At 38.9% G+C, this 20,599-nt stretch overlaps 1 protein-coding gene and 1 long non-coding RNA gene across 5 annotated transcripts in view; one reads left to right on the forward strand and one right to left on the reverse strand.

Moving 5' to 3' along the window:
* The window catches only part of PCF11 (PCF11, cleavage and polyadenylation factor subunit), a 29,184-nt gene extending 16,230 nt beyond the window's left edge, over positions 1 to 12,954 (forward strand). For 2 of the 4 annotated variants that reach the window (XM_025355701.1, XM_025355703.1), the window contains exons 10-16: positions 4,056 to 4,175; positions 4,655 to 4,760; positions 8,258 to 8,441; positions 9,019 to 9,174; positions 9,566 to 9,658; positions 10,197 to 10,232; positions 11,826 to 12,954. In XM_025355701.1, the coding sequence (XP_025211486.1) occupies positions 4,056 to 4,175; positions 4,655 to 4,760; positions 8,258 to 8,441; positions 9,019 to 9,174; positions 9,566 to 9,658; positions 10,197 to 10,232; positions 11,826 to 12,041 (911 nt within the window). In that variant the 3' untranslated portion in view covers positions 12,042 to 12,954. The remainder of the gene's footprint in view (positions 1 to 4,055; positions 4,176 to 4,654; positions 4,761 to 8,257; positions 8,442 to 9,018; positions 9,175 to 9,565; positions 9,659 to 10,196; positions 10,233 to 11,825) is intronic. The other 2 variants (XM_025355702.1, XM_025355704.1) reach the window with 1 other exon arrangement.
* LOC112605811 lies at positions 11,648 to 19,404 on the reverse strand. The gene is made up of 2 exons (XR_003115564.1): positions 19,290 to 19,404; positions 11,648 to 12,000 (listed from the first exon to the last, which is right to left on the reverse strand). It is a non-coding gene; the product is annotated as an uncharacterized LOC112605811 (long non-coding RNA).
* Between the last annotated feature and the right edge of the window lie 1,195 nt (positions 19,405 to 20,599).

Genomic DNA, 20,599 nt, shown 5'->3' on the forward strand with positions numbered 1-20,599 from the left:
ATCTCCTGACCTCGTGATCCGCCAGCCTCGGCCTCCCAAAGTGCTGGGATTACAGGCGTGAGCCACCGTGCTCGGCCAGTATACATTAGTTCTTAAATTGTGTCAAGAAATTCAATTAATTTGGAAGCTTTTAATTTTTAATTTCTACATGGACAATTACAACTAATTAATATTTGTTATTATTATTATTTTGTTACTATAATGAAAAGAGAAGGAGAGAATTTGGGATCTAAAGCCCAGAAGACCAGGATTGGAATCTCTACTCTGTTACTTTATAAATGGGCAGGCTTTAAGCAGGTATCTCCCCTGAGGTTCAGTTTTTTCCTCTGTGAACAGGATATGGGCCGGGCATGGTGGCTCATGCCTGTAATCCCAGCACTTTGGGAGGCTGAGGCGGGTGGATCACAAGGTCAAGAGATGGAGACCATTCTGGCCAATGTGGTGAAACCCTATCTCCACTAAAAATACAAAAATTAGCTGGGTGTGGTGGTAGGCCCCTGTAGTCCCAGCTACTCAGGAGGCTGAGGCAGGAGAATCACTTGAACCCAGGAGGAGGAGGTTGCAGTGAGCTGAGATCATGCCACTGCACTTAAGCCTGGCAACAGAGTGAGACTCTGTCTCAAAAAACAAAAAAATAGGAGCCAAAAAAAAAGCAGGATATGGTAGTATCAGTTTTTTTATTTTTTATTTTTTTTAGAGAATCGAATGGTACAGTATATGCAAAAGTACTTTGTAACTTGTCAAGTGTTATGTTAATGTATTTTCCTTTAGAATTCAGTTTTTGTTTTGAGCAGAGGATTTGTTATATTGGCGTTAGTGGCATGAGATGCTTTACAGAATCCACAAATTTTCTTGTTTCTTTTTTTTTTTTTCTGAGACGAGTCTTGCTCCCTTACCCAGGCTGGAGTGCAATGGCACGATCTCAGCTCACTGCAACCTCCTCCCGGGTTCAAGCAATTTTCCCGGGCTCAGCCTCCCCAGTAGCTGGGACTACAGGTGCATGCCACTACACCTGGCTAATTTTTGTATTTTTAACAGAGACAGGGTTTCATCATATTGGTCAGGGTGGCTTGAATCCTGACCTCAGGTGATCCACCTGCCTTGACTCCCAAAGTGCTGGGACTACAGGCATGAACCACTGTGCCCAGCCTTGTTTTGCTTTTACAACCTTGGGTTCTATCTGTATGTGTACAGGGCATAGCAGTGTCACAGAGGAAATCACAATTATTCCCCTCGTTTGGATGTATTGAATGGGACATTAGGTGTGTCTTCGTTCTTCAAGTTCTTCTTACTCTTACAAGAGGTGTCAGCAGTTTTCAGTGTGCTATATTTAGCTTCTCTCAAGGTTCCTTCTCTAACTGGAAAGTGTAAACATCCCTTTTCTAGTAGGAAATATACCCATGTTCATTTATTCATTCAGACATATATTAGTCATCTGCTGTATGCTAGGATGAATTTAATAAGGTTCATCCTTCAAAGAGCTTTATTTTTAAAGTTTTTTTTAAATTTTTATTTATTTATTTATTTATTTTTAAAGAGGGTGCTCACTATGTAGCCCAGGCTGGTGTCAAACTCCTGAGCTCAAGCAGTCCTCCCACCTCAGCCTCCCAAAGTATTGGGAGCCACCACACTTGACCTCAAAGAGCTTTATAGTATAGAAAGGCTACTGATTTTTTTTTTTTTTTTGGTTTAACAAAAACCACATAATAATGCTAAACACCTCAGTTCCTTACAAATATTAATTCATTTAACCTCATAACAATCTTAGGATTGGTACTTAGGTAGGAACTATTATTACCCTTTGTACAGGCATGGGAAACTGAGGCATAGACAAGGAACTTGATTATGTCATACAACTAGAAAGTGGAATTTCTGGTTAAAATCCCAGGAGTCTGGTTCCACAGTTTATGCGCTTGGTTACTAGACTTGCCTACCCTCAGACATGTGAATAGCTAATTATGCATCTTAGATTTAATGGAAAGTAAAGGTTAAACTAGTGAGCTAAATGTTACTGTAATTGATTAACTATTGAAGTTGATCTATTCATTCATGTATTCAGACATTTAGTTTGAATAGACATTAATTAGCTTACTATATATAAGGCAGTAGAGTAAGTGTAGAGTATACAGTGTCTAAAGGTAGGGATTATGTGTATGTGGATGCAAATTGAATTTTTGCCATTAAGAGGAATTTTTAGTGGTTCAGAACTTTAGGTGTAGTGAGATGCATCACAGTGACATACGAATACATTAAAATATTGTTTTCTCTTTTTTTGAGACAGGGTCTTCTCGCTCTGTTGTCCAGGCTGGAGTACAGTGGTGAGATCTTGGCTCACTGCAACCTCCGCCTCCCGGTTTCAAATGATTCTCGTGCCTCAGCCTCCCGAGTAGCTGTGAGCCACTGCACCTGGCCTAAAGTATTGTTTTCATAGTTGAGTTAAAGAATCACAATTATGGTTGGGCGCGGTGCCTCACACCTGTAATCCCAGCACTTTGGGAGGCTGAGGCAGGCAGATCACGAGGTCAGGAGGTCGAGACCATCCTGGTTAACACTGTGAAATCCCGTCTCTATTAAAAATACAAAAAGAAATTAGCCAGGCGTGGTGGCGGGCACCTGTAGTCCAGCTACACGGGAGGCTGAGGCAGGAGAATGGCGTGAACCCAGGAGGTGGAGCTTGCAGTGAGCCGAGCACTCTGCACTTCAGCCTGGGCGACAGAGCGAGACTCCATCTCAAAACACACACACACACACAAAGAATCACAATTATTAGAATAGTGCTTGGAAAAATATGGGACTGGAATGATTCCTCACCAATGAGGATTCCTCATCAAGCAAAACAAGATTGTTAGGCTTATCTAATTTATTCAAGTTATTGAAGCTTTAGTAACCATGACACCTTTTCAGCAATAGCCTGAGCTGCTTTGCAAGGGCAGTATACTTTTTAGCAAAGGTCATAGGAGCAGGTATACTCTGAGCCATTTGATTGATCTCCCTGTTTCAGTTCTTCTGTTATGTCAGGGAGCATTGAGGTCAGGAGTACTTCCACTTAGGCTTAGTGCTAAGAGGTGATAAACTATTTCATCTATATAAAACTACCTTTTCCAGTATACTTAGAAGATGAGGAAGAGAGAATTAGAAAGGTGGAAAGTTGGAGATGGGGTGGTGCTGCATTGCATGGGAGAAGGGAGCATAAAGGGTCATTGTTTTCACTGTTCTCAGCATTTGTTTTAGAATATATTCTCAAGTCCAGTGTGGCGATTCCTCAAGCATCTATAACTAGAAATACCATTTGACCCAGCAGTCCTATTACTGGTTATATACCCATAGGATTATAAATCATGCTACTATAAAGATACATGCACATGTATGTTTATTGCAGCACTATTCACAATAGCAAAGACTTGGAACCAACCCAAATGTCCATCAATGATAGACTGGATTAAGAAAGTGTGGCACATACACACCATGGAATACTTTGCAGCCATAAAAAAGGATGAGTTCATGTCCTTTGCAGGGATATGGATGAAGCTGGAAACCATCATTCTAAGCAAACTATCACAAGGACAGAAAACCAAACACTGCATGTTCTCACTTGCAGGCGGGAATTGAACAATGAGAACACTTGGACACAGGGCAGGGAACATCACACACCGGGACCAGTCGGGGGGTGGCGAGCTGGGGGACGGATAGCAGTAGGAGAAATACCTAATGTAAATGACGAGTTGATGGGTGCAGCAAATCAACATGGCACATGTATACCTATGTAACAAACCTGCACGTTGTGCACATGTACCCTGGAACTTAAAAATATAATAAAAAATGAAAAAAGGAAAAAGGAATACATTCTCAAGTCGTGCTGACTTGTAGACCTAAATTAAAAGGATAATCTTAGGGACTTTTGAAATTAAACTAATTAATAAGGTTTTGTCAAATTTACTGTTGGCAGGACATCTTGAAGAAAACTTTGAAAAATGCTTAGTATAATTTGCATCTTTAAGTTCTACATTCACTTTAAGAGTGGTTTTTTTTCTTTTTCTTTTTTTTTTTTCTGTTAGGAGCACTCCCTAAGGCGTATCCTGATAATCATCTCAGTCAAGTGGATGTAAATGAATTGTTTTCAAAATTGCTAAAAACAGGAATTCTCAAATTGTCCCAACCTGATTCAGCTACAACACGTAAGTGTGATTTTATACTTAAATGTACACAAAGCTTCATTAAGTTTTTGAAATGTATGATATAATATAATGATATAAGTTATGATAAAGGTCCTTACAATAATTGAATTCGTAGGTATACCTTTTAGTTTTGATTTTTGGTTTATAATGAAATTCTTTTAGATTTCCTAAGATTGAACTATCTTATAGTGGACATATTTTTCAGTTAACTAACATACCTAATGTGCAGGCTTTTTACCAGTAATTTTATGTTAATTTAACTTTTGAAAAGATTTTGAATATTGATGAAATAAATGACTTTTATTATAGATGACTTTTAAGAGAACAGAGTTAACATCATATATCAAAATAAAAAATTGTATTAGGTTCGTTGGCCAGTAAACTTGAGATCAGAAGCACTGAATAGATTAGGTAGATTTCTCTATAAGAATATATGGAGAATGGTATTAAGAAATTTGTGTGTCTCTTCTTAATTGAAGAAGTAAGTGAAGTAGCTGCTCAGCCTCCCCCTGAAGAGGAGGAAGATCAAAATGAAGATCAAGATGTTCCAGATCTTACTAATTTTACAGTTGAAGAATTGAAACAGTATGTAATCTAATTTTCTTTAAGATAAAGAGGCAGTGACTTTAATAACACTGTTACAGTGGACATTGTTACTATTAGTGCTTTCCCTTTCCCTTATCCCTTTTACTGTTTTAACATTGAGGAAGTCTTTTTTTTTTTTTTTCACTGTGGTAAAATATACATAACATAGTCTTTGGGAAACCTTTTTTTAAATCTTCTTTTAAAATATGTCTGGTGTACAAGTACTTTGGCCAAAGGCCGCCCCCAAAAGTCTCACTCTGCCGCCCAGGTTGGTGTTCAGTGGTATGATCTTGACTCACTGCAGCCTCTGCCTCCCAGGTTCAAGCGATTCTCCTGGGACTACAGGCATGTGCCACCATACCTGGCTAATTTTTGTATTTTTAGTAGAGACAGGGTTTCACCATGTTGGCCAGGCTAGTCTCGAACTCCTAACCTCAGGTGATCCACCTGCCTTGGCCTCCCAAAGTGCTGGGGATTACAGGTGTGAGCCACCGCACCCGGCCCCTCAAAGTTTTCATTTTTTAATTTGTGATACAGAAAACTTAGGGAGTTTAAATACTAGGTATTGATAACTCATGTATTCCTGTTTAGTTTCATTTTCTGTTTATCATTGTTTCTGTATTGATATTCTTACATTTTTGAGGTTTAGAAATGAGATTTTCGTAGTCCAGCATTTACAATTAAAATCTATTTTTCATTTTATAAGTAATGTTAATTGTGGAAAATTAGAACATACTGTAAATAAAATCAAGAAAACACAACTCTCACTTTATGGATAACAGATGTTAACATATGGTGCATATCTTTTCATAATTTTCTATTGTATTATAAAAAATATTTAAAGCTTTTTCTAGTGAATGAATTCATTAATCCTGTGAGTACTTTATAAAAAATAAAACAGCAAATGAGTTTTTCATTCTTAGAATCATTTTTTTTTTTTTTTTTTCTTTTTTTTTTTTTTTTTGAGACGGAGTCTCGCTCTGCCGCCCAGGCTGGAGTGCAGTGGCCGGATCTCAGCTCACTGCAAGCTCCGCCTCCCGGGTTCACGCCATTCTCCTGCCTCAGCTTCCCGAGTAGCAGGGACTACAGGCGCCCGCCACATCGCCCGGCTATTTTTTTGTATTTTTTTTAGTAGAGACAGGGTTTCACCGTGTTAGCCAGGATGGTCTCGATCTCCTGACCTCGTGATCCGCCCGTCTCGGCCTCCCAAAGTGCTGGGATTACAGGCTTGAGCCACCGCGCCCGGCCAGAATCATTTTTTTAATTTGAATTGGATACTATAATGTAAAATCATTTTTTTCAAAGTAATACTTGCACATAAAAGCTTTTAATACAAGATGGCATGCCTTTTTCCTTCACCCAACACTGTACCCTAGAGGCAATCATTTTATTTGTTTATCTTTTCAAACTATTTTTTCTGGCATTTACCTCTTTTTTTTTTTTTTTTTTTTTTTTTTTGAGACGTAGTCTTGTTCTGTCACCCTTGCTGGAGTGCAGTGGCACTGTCTCGGCTCATTACAACCTCCACCTCCCAGGTTCAAGTGATTCTCCTGCCTCAGCCTCCTGAGTAGCTAAGATTATAGGCACCCATGACCACGCCTAGCTAATTTTTGTATTTTTAGTAGAGATGGGGTTTCACCATGTTGTTCAGGCTGTTCTCAAACTCCTGGGCTCAAGTGATCTTCCCCGCCTCGGCCTCCCAAAGTGCTGGGATTACAGGTTTGAGCCACCTATTTCTTATAATATATATAATTTTCTGTTTCTTGATTTATCACATCTGGACATAATCTCTTAACTTTCTTTTTTAATTTTTTTTTTGAGACGGAGTCTTGCTCGGCCGCCCAGGCTGGAGTGCAGCCGCCGGATCTCAGCTCACTGCAAGCTCCGCCTGCCCGGTTCACGCCTTTCTCCTGCCTCAGCCTCCCGAGTAGCTGGGACTACAGGCGCCCGCCACGTCGCCCGGCTAGTTTTTTTTTTGTATTTTTTTTAGTAGAGACGGGGTTTCACCGTGTTAGCCAGGATGGTCTCGATCTCCTGACCTCGTGATCCGCCCGTCTCGGCCTCCCAAAGTGCTGGGATTACAGGCTTGAGCCACCACGCCCGGCCAATCTCTTAACTTTCCAAAAGTGATTTAGGCCGGGTGCGGTGGCTCAGGCCGGGTGCGGTGGCTCATGCCTGTAATCTCAGCACTTTGGGAGGCTGAGGCAGGTGGATCACCTGAGGTCAGGAGTGCAAGACCAGCTTGGCCAACATGGTAACATGGTGAAACCCTTTCTCTACTAGAAATACAAAAATTAGCTGGGCGTGGTAGTGGGCACCTGTAATCCTAGCTACTCAGGAGGCTGAGGCAGGGAGAATTGCTTGAACCCAGGAGGCGGAGGCTTCAGTGAGCTGAGATCGGGCCACTGCATCCTGGGCCATAGAGCTAGACTCCGTCTCCGAAAAAATGGGCAGGGGGTGGATTTAGCCAACTCTTGTCCTGTCCTACTAACTCCCCTCCATGTAGTTATAAGACTATTTTTTATTATTCAGTATTAATATTGTGACTAGATGTTTATTTGTTGCTATAACAAAGTACCCGTGTTCTTTGCTTTATTCTACCATTTTTTTTTTTGAGATGGAGTCTCACTCTGTCGCCCAGGCCGGAGTACAGTGGCCTGATCTTGACTCACTGCATCCTCCGCCTCCCGATTCAAGTGATTCTCCTGCCTCAGCCTCCTGAGTAGCTGGGATTACAGGCGTGTGCCACCACACACAGCTAATTTTTGTATTTTTAGTAGGGACGGGGTTTCACCACGTTCGTCAGGTTGGTTTTGAACTCCTGACCTCGTGATCTTCCTGCCTTGGCCTCCCAAAGTACTGGAATTCAGGTGTGAGCCACCGTGACCGACTATTTTTTTTTTTCTTGGAGTTAATAACTGCTCTGTTTGTTCTCTTACTTTGTCTTCTATATATACCTGTTTCTTCCCAAATAGGGAGCCCAGAATTTAAAAAACTTAATTATTTGCTGACCACGGCAAACGTGTTTCCCAGTGGTCTTCTAAGTTTTCTCTTTAGTTATCCATAGTATTATTTCTTCTGTACTTTTTTCACTGTTACACCAGAGTGGAGAAGTTGAATTATTCAGAATGCCAAAGATCTAGAGAGGTGAAATTTAACTGTACTGCATGTCCATCTTGACTCCAAACTAGAATAAGCTAACTATTGCCTTGTTAGCTAGCACAGGATCATTTCATTTTTAGCTAAAAGGAAATAAATAACTGGGTCAGGGCTATCAATAAGAAGACAGGCTCCATGTTGCAAAAGTCACCAAAGTTAAGGTAAAGAAGGTCAATCACATTGTTAGAGAATAATACTGATCTTTGGGTATTAACTGTTTCAGCCAGCTCTTGGTTTCACCATTGTTACGATATGGAAAACTGAAATATTTTTAATTGGCTTTTAAAGGCCATTAAGCCATATTATCAACACTAAAGATTATTTCTTTTTCAAAATAGACGTTATGACAGTGTTATAAATCGACTGTACACTGGTATTCAGTGTTACTCTTGTGGAATGAGGTTTACAACATCACAGACAGATGTTTATGCGGATCATTTGGACTGGCATTATCGGCAAAATAGAACTGAAAAGGATGTTAGCAGAAAAGTCACTCATAGACGTTGGTACTACAGTTTAACAGTAAGTAACCCATGTGCCTCCATAGTATCTTTTAGGCTTAAATTATATCATTCTAAAAGTATATTAATTTTAGTAATTTTAATAATTATTAAAATTTAATGATTTTAATAGATAATTTAATAATTCAATAATTAAAATTTAATAATTTTAATAATTGTTGGACTCTAACATGTAAATTTCTTGAATAAAATTTGACCTCTAGAATATAAACAGATTTTTAAAAAAATGAATTTTGAAGATTTTTTTAATTTTTTAATTAAGATTAGAGTGTAGCATACAGGCTTGTTCTAGCTCTAAAATTCCAAGGCTCTGGCGCTGTTTTTTGTAAAAAACAATGTATTTGAAACTTACCTTTTTTGAATTAGTAGTTGTAACTATAGAGTTACTGGAAAAGATCTTAATTATTGGTTGTTTTATGTTGTCATTAGTTATATGTCTCAAAGTATAATTTTAAATAATATTAGAGCATAATGTAGAAAATAACGTACCCCTACCTTTAAATGGCATTATATTGAAGATACACAGTAAAAATTTAGAAATAAATGGAATAATCTTTTGAAAATCAACTCCTTTTAAGGACTGGATAGAATTTGAGGAGATAGCTGATCTGGAAGAACGGGCAAAGAGCCAGTTTTTTGAAAAGGTGCATGAAGAAGTTGTGCTCAAAACTCAAGAGGCTGCTAAAGAAAAAGAGTTCCAAAGTGTACCTGCTGGACCAGCTGGAGCAGTTGAGGTAAGAGAAGAACGTTTAAATTTTCTCCCAGTGGGAGTGTCCCTCACTTCCTTTAAGTAAATACTCATAAACATATCACTATATTTATATCCTTGTTTTAATGATTTTAAGACTTCTTGAAAGCTCTACTCTTCAATTTTATTTTTATAATCTAGCTTTGAGTTTCATAACTACAGTGGCCACAAGAAGTGAAATGTTTACTCTTTTTGCTGGAAAGATTGACAGAATCCTGTAAATGTATTTTGAATCATAGTATATATTGGACATTATTCAAACGTTTGGAACGCTCATAAATTGCTTACTCCACTTAACAAAATGTTTGTATATTTTTACTTAATGGGGTTAAATATGGCCTATTATGTAAATTTCATTTTATATGATTATATTTTAGAGTTGTGAAATCTGTCAAGAACAATTTGAACAATACTGGGATGAAGAGGAGGAGGAATGGCATTTGAAAAATGCTATTAGAGTAGATGGAAAGGTAATTTTCATTTCTTTATAAGGAAGTGTTAAGATTAGTATTTTTTTGTTGGGTTAACACATTACTTTGAAAGGAGGGGGTTTGTAATACTTTTTGTTTGATTTTTGGTCATAATAAAAAAGGTATTGGACTTTAGTAATAGAATGCTTGAATTAGAAGGGATCTTAGCAGTTACCCGGTTCTGTACTCACTTTACATAGGAGGTTGCACTATTAGTCAGTGACAGACCCAGGACTAGGTCTTCTGAATCTAGTCGTTTTTCTCTCCACCCACACTATTTTGATTGTGGATTTATGTTTCATCATCAAACTGTACTGTGCTGAAAACAAAGCAAAGATACTTAAATACTAGGGCCAAGAGTTTTTCAGACTCTTTAAGCATAAGGATGAAAATTTGGTTTTATCCATTTTAGGACCAAATAATTTTTGTCTTCTTTCCAAAGACTATCTTCTGGTTTAAAGTTAAAAAGAAAAATCGTATCAGAATAGCCCACTAGAAATGAATATGCACATATTTACTTTTTTTCTTTTTGCTTCAGATTTATCATCCATCATGTTATGAAGATTATCAAAATGTAAGTTCTTTTTGGTTACTGTATTTGCTCTCATTTGCATTAATAAATTTTGCTTTTCAGTTTTTTTTTTTTTTTTTGCATCAGAGCAGTATTGTTACTTTAAACTTAATATATTGAACTGTTTTTGTTTTTTGATGTAGCACTTAGGTTGTTCAGTAAAAACTGGTGCCAGAGTGACAGAATTGACATATATGAATATCATTTTCTGTGATACGCAAACAATTAAAATTTTGAAATTTATCATTCCTTGCATTTTATTCACTTGAATCATGGTATCTTTTACTAGTCCACTAGGCCCAAAGAAATGTGAGGAAAAGTGAAGATAAGGATCATGGTGGAGATAGGTTTCTAGAGCTATGGGTAGCATTTACTTTTTTTTTTCTTCCATCTCTATTCAGCCATCTAAATAGGTATATTCTTTTTGTTGTTTTGAGACAAAGTTTCGCTCTTATTGGGCAGGCTGGAGTGCAGTGGAGCGATCTCAGCTCACTGCAACTTCCACCTCCTGGGTTCAAGCGATTCTCCTGCCCCTGCTTCCCAAGTAGCTGGGATTACAGGCGTGCACCACCACACCTGGCTAATTGTGTACTTTTAGTAGAGACAGGGTTTCACCACATTAGTCAGGCTGGTCTTGAACTCCTGACCTCAAGTGATCCACCCCCACTTGGCCTCCCAAAGTGCTGGGATTACAGGCATGAGCCATCGTGCCCGGCCAAAATAGGTATACTTTATTTAATGATCACATATGGAATCTAAAAACGATACGTTTTTGGCCTTAAAAGTTCAAATGGTCGGCTGGGCGTGGTGGCTTACGCCTGTAATTCCAGCACTTTGGGAGACCGAGGCGAGTGGATCACCTGAGGTCAGGAGTTCGAGACCAGCCTGGCCAACATGGTGAAACCCTGTCTTTACTAAAAATACAAAAATTAGCCAGGCGTGATGGTGGGTGCCTATAGTCCCAGCTACTTGGGAGGCTGAGGCAGGAGAATTGTTTGAACCCAGGAGGTGGAGGTTGCAGTGAGCTGAGTTCATGCCACTGTACTGCAGCCTGCATGACAAGAGTGAGACTCTATCTCAAAAAAAAAAAAAAAAAAAAGTTCAAATGGTCATATTTGTAGGCTGTTTTTAAAACCAAGTAATGGAACAAATAGGTTTTTAGAGATAATGGGTTGGAGGCATTTTGGAAGGTTTATTTAAGTTGTCAGAAGACTAGTGTTGAGGATCATGGTTTGTGGGGATTTAAAAAATCCTCAGACTATTTGAAATTAGGGTAGTAACAAGTCCCAGGATATATGTATGAGTTTAACATCTATGTAGAGATTAAAATGTAGAAGCATGTCTAATCAACTTTTTTTGGCTGTATAATGTCCTCCAACTTAGCTGCTGCTTAGCTCACTGCTGAGTACATATTGAATGTGCAATATATATTTTATTTTTGGTTGTCTTTATGGCACATTTTGTTGGGAGGCAGGTGTTTCATTTGCATTTGGTTGTGTGTTCTCTTGTCCATACAAGGGTCTTACAAAACTAAATGTCATTTAATGTGAGAATTTTTAACTTTCATCAGTACTCATAGGGCCTTTCATTTTGTAGACATCTTCATTTGATTGTACACCATCTCCCAGCAAGACACCAGCTGAAAACCCCTTGAATATTATGTTGAACATTGTCAAAAACGAATTGCAGGAACCCTGTGAAAGTCCCAAAGTTAAGGAAGAACGAATTGATACACCACCAGCTTGTACAGAGGAAAGCATAGCAACACCCTCTGAAATTAAAACAGAAAATGACACAGTTGAGTCAGTTTAAATAAAATGAGAAAGGTATGTTTTTCTTTTTTAAAAAAGCTGCTGTTGGATCTAGAAGGTGAAGAATTTTTTTATGTATATATAGACATATCTATATAAATTGTCTAGCTGAGGCAGGGCCTTCAGCTATCATTTGGTTAATAAATACATTTTAGTATTTGCATTTCCTACTGCCTGCAGAGTTTCAGGTGCTTGTTGTGTGAAAGTTCTGTAGATGTGTGCAAATTTAACAAAATGAAATTGTATGTGTAAAAATGTACGATTTTTCACTGTGCAACTGTAAATTATAAATAAAAAATATTTTTGCTATTCATGGAGTGTAATATTTATGCACACCATCAAATAGTTTCTGTACTTTTTATTGGGTAAAAATGGAATTGAACAGCAACCTCAACATAAGATTTTTTTTCTAGTAGCCTCCCACTGATTAAAGAAGCAAAGTTTGAAGTTTCATCCTTCAAAAGGGGGTTGTGAGAGAGCACCATAGGGCTTTTCTCAAATAGAAAAGCCAGATTTTGAAAAAATTTTAAAGACAAAATAGGACATATTTGCAGATATATATATATATGAATATATATATACACACACACACACATCTCCAGCTATAGAGAACCATCCAGATGTTCACTTTTGAAAATATCTAATGAAGCAACTTTTATTCTTGAACTTGGACACTGATGCCATCAAACAATTAACAAATATATTTAAGTACTAAAGGTGATTTTTTTTGGAAGACATTTTTCAAATTGTCAAATGATTTAATGCAGATGAACATATTTCTATTTTAAGTAACGGGAATCTGTAAGAATGTTCGCTTGAGATATGGTTAACTTTTTTCTTTTGTTGGTTTTGACTTAGATGGACACCATGAGATGTTAATATTCATACATGTAATAAATAGAATGATGAAGAAACTTTGTTTGTATTTCTTTATTGAAAAGCTTTAGAATGTGACTTTTTTGTTGTCTTTCATCTGTTTTTTAAAACATGAACATGGTACTTGCTATGAGCCAGGCACTCTGAGACAGGTTAGTCTTTTCTGCCATTTATTGGACATAAGCATATAAAACACTGAGTTTTATTGAGCACATACTATGTGGCAGGCACTAGCACTTTCTACATGTATTTTCTCTGGTATTCACATCCAATAACTATGTGGTAGATGGTGTCCCCAGTTTACAGATGAAATTAAGCCACTCACTTCAAAATTTTTATTAGAATTTGAACGTGGCTTTGTTTCATCTAATTCCATACAATTTCTGCAATTTCAAAAGATACCCCCAAATTGTTAGGATAGAAATAAGCACACCAAACTACTGGAAGGTGGCTTAAGGAAGATACTACAAATGTGGTGATATTTGAGTCTTGGAGGATAACCAGGAGTAGAGTCCATACTGATAGGAAGGGTATCTTTGGAAAATGAACAGCAAATGTAAAGGCCTGAAATACTTTGTGCTTTCAAAAGTTGACTTCTTATGGTTAAAACTCAGTTTTGAATAGGATATTATGATGAACCATTATTTTTAATTTTTTTTTAGTAGAAATGGAGTCTCACTATGTAGTCCAGGCCGGTTTCGAATTGCTGGGCTCAAGTGATCCTACTGCCTTGGCCTCCCAGAGTGCTGGGATTACAGGCATGAGCCACGTGCCCGGCCTTTATTTGTAAGTAGTGAAGAGCCTTCTTGGTCATGTTAAGGAATTTTTATTAAACTGATGACCAGAGCAGCAACTAGAAATTTTAAACAGAGGTGACATCCTATCTGCATTTAAGTTTTTGTTTTTTAAGAATCAAGTGAATACAATTTTAGAGACTGCTAAATGCAGAGAGGTCCAGTGGGAAAACTGGTAGCCATTGGATTTGAGTTGTAAATACAGGTGACAGCTGCACTTAAGTATATGAACACTGCCATAGAACTGAGGTCTGTGAATCCAAAAATGCAGGCAAACCTTCCTGTTGTACATTTTTCTGGGGAAACCATCATAGCTTTTATCAACTGCTTACAGGTATGGAACATTCTAAAAGGAAGGTGACATGCAAACCTAAAAGTGTATCAATGGTATCCACATGGAGAAGAGGGTCAAGGATAGGGGAACAAAGACTGGTAGGTGAGAAGGTCAGAAAGCAAATGGGAAAACCAGCAATGGGAAATTTTTTTTTCTTTTTTTGAGACAGTCTTGCTGTTGCTCAGGCTGATCAGTGCAGTGGCACAATCTCGGCTCACGGCAACCTCCCCCTCCCAGGTTCAAGTGATTCTCCTGTCTCAGCCTTCCAAGTAGCTGGGATCACAGGCGCCCACCACCTCGCCTGGCTGTTCTGCATTTTAAGTAGAGGCGGGGTTTCACTATGTTGGTCAGGCTGGTCTTGAACTCCTGACCTTAAGTGATCTGCCCGCCTTGGCCTCCCAGAGTGCTGGGATTACAGGTGTGAGCGGGAAGAAAATTTCAATGGACAAGGTAGTCAACAAAATAAAGTCAAGAAAATATGTAAGACTGAGAAATACTCTGTTGACCCAAGAACAGCTGAGTATGGGTGCCAACACCTGGTGCAATGGGTAGTGTGGATGAGAGGTAACAAAATATTAAAAGCTATTTTTTTTAAATGAAGTTTAACTCCAGAGATTAAATTGTAGTTAGACAAATAGGAAAGGCATTAGCATGTTAAGAGGAGCTCAGTGGAGAAATGGGTTGAAGATGGAGATGACCAGTATACCAGTCTCAAGGTTGTAATGAGATAGCATCAACAATAGCACAGGAAGGGCTGGGCAGTGGCTCATGCCTGTAATTCCAGCACTTTGGGAGGATGAAGTGGGTAGATTGCTTGAGTATAGTTCAAGACCAGCCTGGGCAACATGGTGAAACTCCGTCTCTACCAAATATATGAAAAACCAGAGGAACGTTGCAAAAAAAATGAAATCACAGGAAGGATTAGCTTTGGAATGGAGGTGGGCCAGTGTTCTCCAAGATGGCCACTAGTATTTACAGTTGGGATTGAGTTCAATTCTTATTTTCTCTTTGAGGTAGAAGGCCAGAGGTAAGGCAGTGATCCAGTTCTGCCCCATATTTGGCTGTGCATTAGAATTACTTATAGTGAATTTAAAACGAATTTTAATACAAAATTTAGAGATGGGGCCTTACCATGTTGCCCAGGCTAGCCTCGAACTCCTGGGATCAAGCCAGTCTCCCACCTCAGCCTCCCAAGTAACTAGATTACACGTGCATACCACTACACCTGGCTTAGAATTAGTGAATATTAAGAGATTCCTAATCTTTGGAGAGTCTCATTGAGTTGATTCTCATCCAGGGCACTTCTAGTATTTAAGAAGCTCCATAGTTTTTTCTAACGAACAGCCAGATCTGGTAAATAATTCAGAAATCAGCATCAGATCAACAGCATCCCCAAAGATAAAATAGAGTCAATACATAACACTGTTAGCTAGAATTAGTAATCTCTCACCATAAAGTGCAGTAAACTAAAGGAAGCTTCAGAAATGATGGAACATTTTCTCTTAAATTGAGTTGAAGTTTTAGAGAACAAATAAAAGGAATAGCATATGTTTCCTAAAATCTAAAGATTTCATTAAGTATATATACTCCTGGTTTTAATTTTCCCACTGAAAATTTCCAACTTCGATGCTTTGGAAAATAGAAAGCAATCTCATTGCAATTCAGCTAAAAATAAGCTTTGAGAAGAAAAATAATTACATATAAAAAATTAAAACATTCTCATATAACAGCTTAGTATATACATATTTTTTATACGACTGACCTTACAATTCAGTACTAAGTACCCTAATGGAGGTTTATACAAAATATTCAGGAAACTCTAAGGAAGCATCTACCATGCTGCAGGTGGAAAAATGTAGCTGACTCTGGTAAACTGGAGGTAGAAATGGAAAATAAAGACTATTATCAAGAAAGATCTGAACTCTTTTAGAATTGGGAAGTTTTTTCCTTATCCTAAATGGGGTCAGCTCCCAGAGATAATGGGCATTATGTTGAGCAGGTGGGGAAGAGTAGCTAAGTAAGAGCCAAAAGGTACCCATGAAGTATCCCAGTGAGGATTTGGGAGTGAGCACCAAAGGGAGAACAAGAATGACTGGGAAACAAGAGAAAATGGCATATAGGCAGAAAGAAGTACAGACCGTCACCAATATCCACTTCATTTTTTTTTTTGCCTGGGGTTGGCCCTGCTCCCTTCTCTGAAACGAGATGTAAAAAGCTGATTTATGATCTCCTGCTTTATCACCCCACTTTGGAAATACTGAGGTAGAAGTGGAGGACTAGTCATATTTACTAACTGGAATCATACCTTCCTACTCGCTAGAAGTTCCAATTCTTGAGAATACTGAGATGACCACTCCAGGATGTATTCGGAACCCTGTTTCACGTAAGAAACCTCTTCCATAGTCAGGCACTTACCTTGAAATCCTGTGCAGTCTGGATATTGCATCTTAGCTTTTTAATTAAAATTACTTATTATCAATGACTTCTTGCTAAAACCAGTGTGCTTTTCTTAGCTTCTTTAATCTCTTCTGGACTACACTCACTTTATTGTTTTTGAGACAGAGTCTCGCTGTGTTGCCCAGGCTGGAGTGCAGTGGCGTGGTCTCAGCTCACTGCAACCTCTGACCCCTAAATTCAAGTGATTCTCGTGCCTCAGCCTCCTGAGTAGCTGGGATTACAGACACCCGCCACCAAACCCAGGTCATTTTTGTATTTTTAGGAGAGGCGGGGTTTCCCCATTAGCTAGGCTGGTCTCAAACTTCTGACCTCAAGTAATCCAGCCTCCCAAAGTGTTGGGATTACACGCGTGAGTCACTGTGCCCAGCCCACACTCACTTTAGAACTATCTTTTTTTGCTTCATGTGATGGCACATGTTTTTCTCTTCTTCTGTATTTTTACTTAGGATTAACATTTTAAAAATCAAATAATGCAAGTATAAAATATAGTCTCCTTCTATACCCTCTTTCTTGGTCTATAAAGTGACTACTGGGTTAACAATTCAGTATAGACCCTTTCCAAATTAAAAAAAAATTAAAAATTTAATGAGATCACATATGTATTGTTTTGCACCATTTTTCATTGTCTATACCTTACAACTCTTTCCATGTAGATTAAGGTACACAGATCTGCATTTCTACCACTGTGTAGTATTTTGTATGATGACTGCAGCATAATTTAGCTATTCTTTTACTGATAGATATTAAAATTTCTAATTATTCACAATCACAAAGTTTTATGGTGACTATCATACTACATACATCTGAGCAACTTATTTTGAAGATCTCACAACCAGTTGGTTCATGGGCAATGTGAATGAAATTTTACCATGGTTAGAGCTGTTAGGGTTATGCTAGCTTCAGAGTTGGGAAGTACTCCATCTTTCTCTATGCTTTGTTCCTGGTGACATTTATTGGGGACTGATTATGACATTAATAATTACCAATTTATTAAAGTTTTTTGACTCTTGAGCCAATATTTTGAAACTCGTCTTTTCCAAGAAAATTAGCCAAGTGAATTTTCTTTTTTTTGAGATGGAGCCTTGCTCTGTCACCCAGACTGGAGTGTGGTGGCATGATCTCTGCTCACTGCAACCTCTGTCTCCTGGGTTCAAGTGATTCTCCTGCCTCAGCCTCCTGAGTAGCTGGGATTACAGGTGCCTGCCCCCATGCCCAGCTAATTTTTATATTTTTAGTAGAGATGGGTTTTCACCATGTTGGCCAGGCAGGTCTCCAACTCCTGACCTCAAGTGATCCACCCACCTCAGCCTCCCAAAATGCTGGGATTATAGGCGTGAGCCACCACGCCCAGCCGAATTTTCAAGATTAGTAAAGGCTGAACATTCTTAATCTGAAAATCCAAATTCCTAAATGCTCCAAAGTCTGAAACTTTTTGAGCACTGCCATGATGCAACAAGTAGAAAATTCCACACATAAATACTTAATGTAAACTTTGTTTTATGTACCAGATTATTTAAAATGCTGTATAAAATTACCTTCAGGCTTTGTGTATAAGGTGTACATAAAACAAATGAATTTCATGTTTTGTCTTGGGTCCCATACCCGAGACATCTCATTATGTATATGCAAACATTCCAAAATCCAAAATCTGGAACACTCTGGTCCTAAGCATTTTGGGTAAGTGGTGCTCAATGTGTATGTTACACAAAATAATTTGCTTCTGATTTTCAAAGTCTCCTTCATATCTGTACTATGTCCTTTACCCTCACTTTTTTTTTTTGAGACGGATTCTCGCTCTGTTGCCAAGCTGGAGTGCAGTGGCGCGATCTCAGCTTACTGCAACCTCCGCCTCCTGGGTTGAAGCGATTCTCCTGCCTCAGCCTCCAGAGTAACTGGGACTACAGGTGCCTGCCACCACCCCAGCTAATTTTTGTATTTTTAGTAGAGATGGGGTTTCACAATGTTGGCCAGGATGGTCTCGATCTCTTGACCTCATGATCTGTCTGCCTTGGTCTCCCAAAGTGCTGGGATTACAGGCATGAGCCACCATGCCTGGCCTGTTTCTTTTTTTTCTGAGACAGTGTCTAGCTCTGCTGACCAGGCTGGAGTGCAGTGGTGCAATCATGGCTCACTGTAGCCTCAACCTCCTGGGCTCAAGTCATCCTCCCTCCATGGGCTCCTTTGTTTCCAATATCATTTTCTTTCCTTTTCTTCCTCAGATTTGTTGAGTGTCTATTTATTGTTCTTTTCACACACCAGTTAATTACTATCATCAATTTTATTTTCTATTTCATTAACTTCTGCTTTTATTATTTTTGAGATGGAGTCTTGCTCTGTCACCCAGACTGGAGTGCAATGGCACAATCTTGGCTCACTGCAACCTCTGCCTCTTGGGTTCAAGTAATTCTCCTGCCTTAGCCTCCCAAGTAATCGGAATTACAGGTGCATGCCACCACACCCGGCTAATTTTTTTATTTCTAGTAGAAATGGAGTTTCACCATGTTGGTGAGGCTGGTCTCGAACTCCTGACCTCAAGTGATTCACCTGCCTCAGCCTCCCAAAGTGCCGGGCGTGAGCCACTGCACCTGGACTCTGTTTTTATTTTTAATTCCTTCTACTTTTATTTTGGGAGATTTTACTTTTTCTGCTTCTCTGTTACCTGTTTCTGTTTCCTCTTCTAATCCTTCCTGTTATGTGTGTATCCTTTAAGGATTTGTGACATGCTGTCTCATTTCCTCAGTAAATTTATCTACTACATATTGTATAGTGAAAAAAATAAAACCTTTACCATTACTATGTAAGTGGCTATAAACACTATTAATTTGAAGTCATAGTGGGTTCCAATTCCTCAACTCCTACTTGTGTGATCTTGGTCAAATCTGAGTTGTTTCTTCGTCTGTAAAAATAAAAATAACAATACACATTAGGTTGGGTATTATTTGCAAATCATTTATCACAGAAACTGGCCCACATGAGTAACTCGATAAATGCCTGGTATGCAAAAGGCCTCAGCTGACCCATTTCTTGTTTTGTTTTTTCCTTTGAGGCAGAGTTTTGCTCTTGTCACCCAGGCTGGAGGGCAATTGTGCGATCTCAGCTCACCGCAACCTCCCCCTCTCAGGTTCAAGTGATTCTCCTGCTTCAGCCTCCCTAGCAGCTAGGATTACAGGCTCCTTCTACCACGACTGGCTAATTTTTGTATTTTTAGTAGTTTCACCATGTTGGCTAGGCTGGTCTCAAATCCCTGACTTCAGGTGATCCACCCGCCTTGGCTTCCCAAAGTGCTAGAATTACAGGCCACCGTGCCCGACCCAGTTGCCCCATTTCTAAAAGTGAGGGGATTAGGACAACTAATCCCAAATTCACTTCCAACAGTGAAAAACTTTATCTTCAGCCTATTAGTTCACCTGCCTGACAGTCAACTGATCAACCCACCCACTCACCCACACAACAGTGACTAAGCCCTTCTCTTAAATGAAATATTCTAGATGTCAGAAATGCCAAGATTTTAAGATACAATCCCTACCTTCCGGAAGCTCAGGGTCCTTGAGGGTTGAGGAAAAATTGTTAAACAGATAATTATAATACAACGGGATAAGTGATCTAATAAAAGGTTGTGGGAATTCAGAGACTTTGAGGAGCTCCTGCAGCAAAATCCAAGACCTATGTTGGAATCCTAAGTCAGGTATTTAATACTTACTACTGAAGGGGGAATTAATGAATTTTATAAGTATGTTAGTCAAGAAGTTTATTTTTTTCCTTAGAGGTAGAATGTAATATAGCCCCCTGGTCTGGAGGCCTGGGTTAGGAAAGAATATTAACTGCTTATTTCTCCTCTATGCACGGAGAGGCTTATCTGTGTTCCATGGTTTCACATTCCTTGAGGCACGGCGAGGTCTTGCTTCCCTCCCCAGCGCGGCTGTAAAGTCACAAGGTTGATAAGCAATTACTACAAAAGCATGTATTCCCAAGGATATAAGGCATGTGCTGTAACAAATGTAAAAGAGTAATTATCTGCCTTTGTTCTTGCTTCTGCAAGCAGGCTTCCTGCAGCACGAAACTCCCGCCACAAACTGCTTAAAAGGTAACTGATCCCTT

This window comes from Theropithecus gelada, chromosome 14, assembly GCF_003255815.1.
Source record: "Theropithecus gelada isolate Dixy chromosome 14, Tgel_1.0, whole genome shotgun sequence".
Lineage (NCBI taxonomy): Eukaryota > Metazoa > Chordata > Mammalia > Primates > Cercopithecidae > Theropithecus > Theropithecus gelada.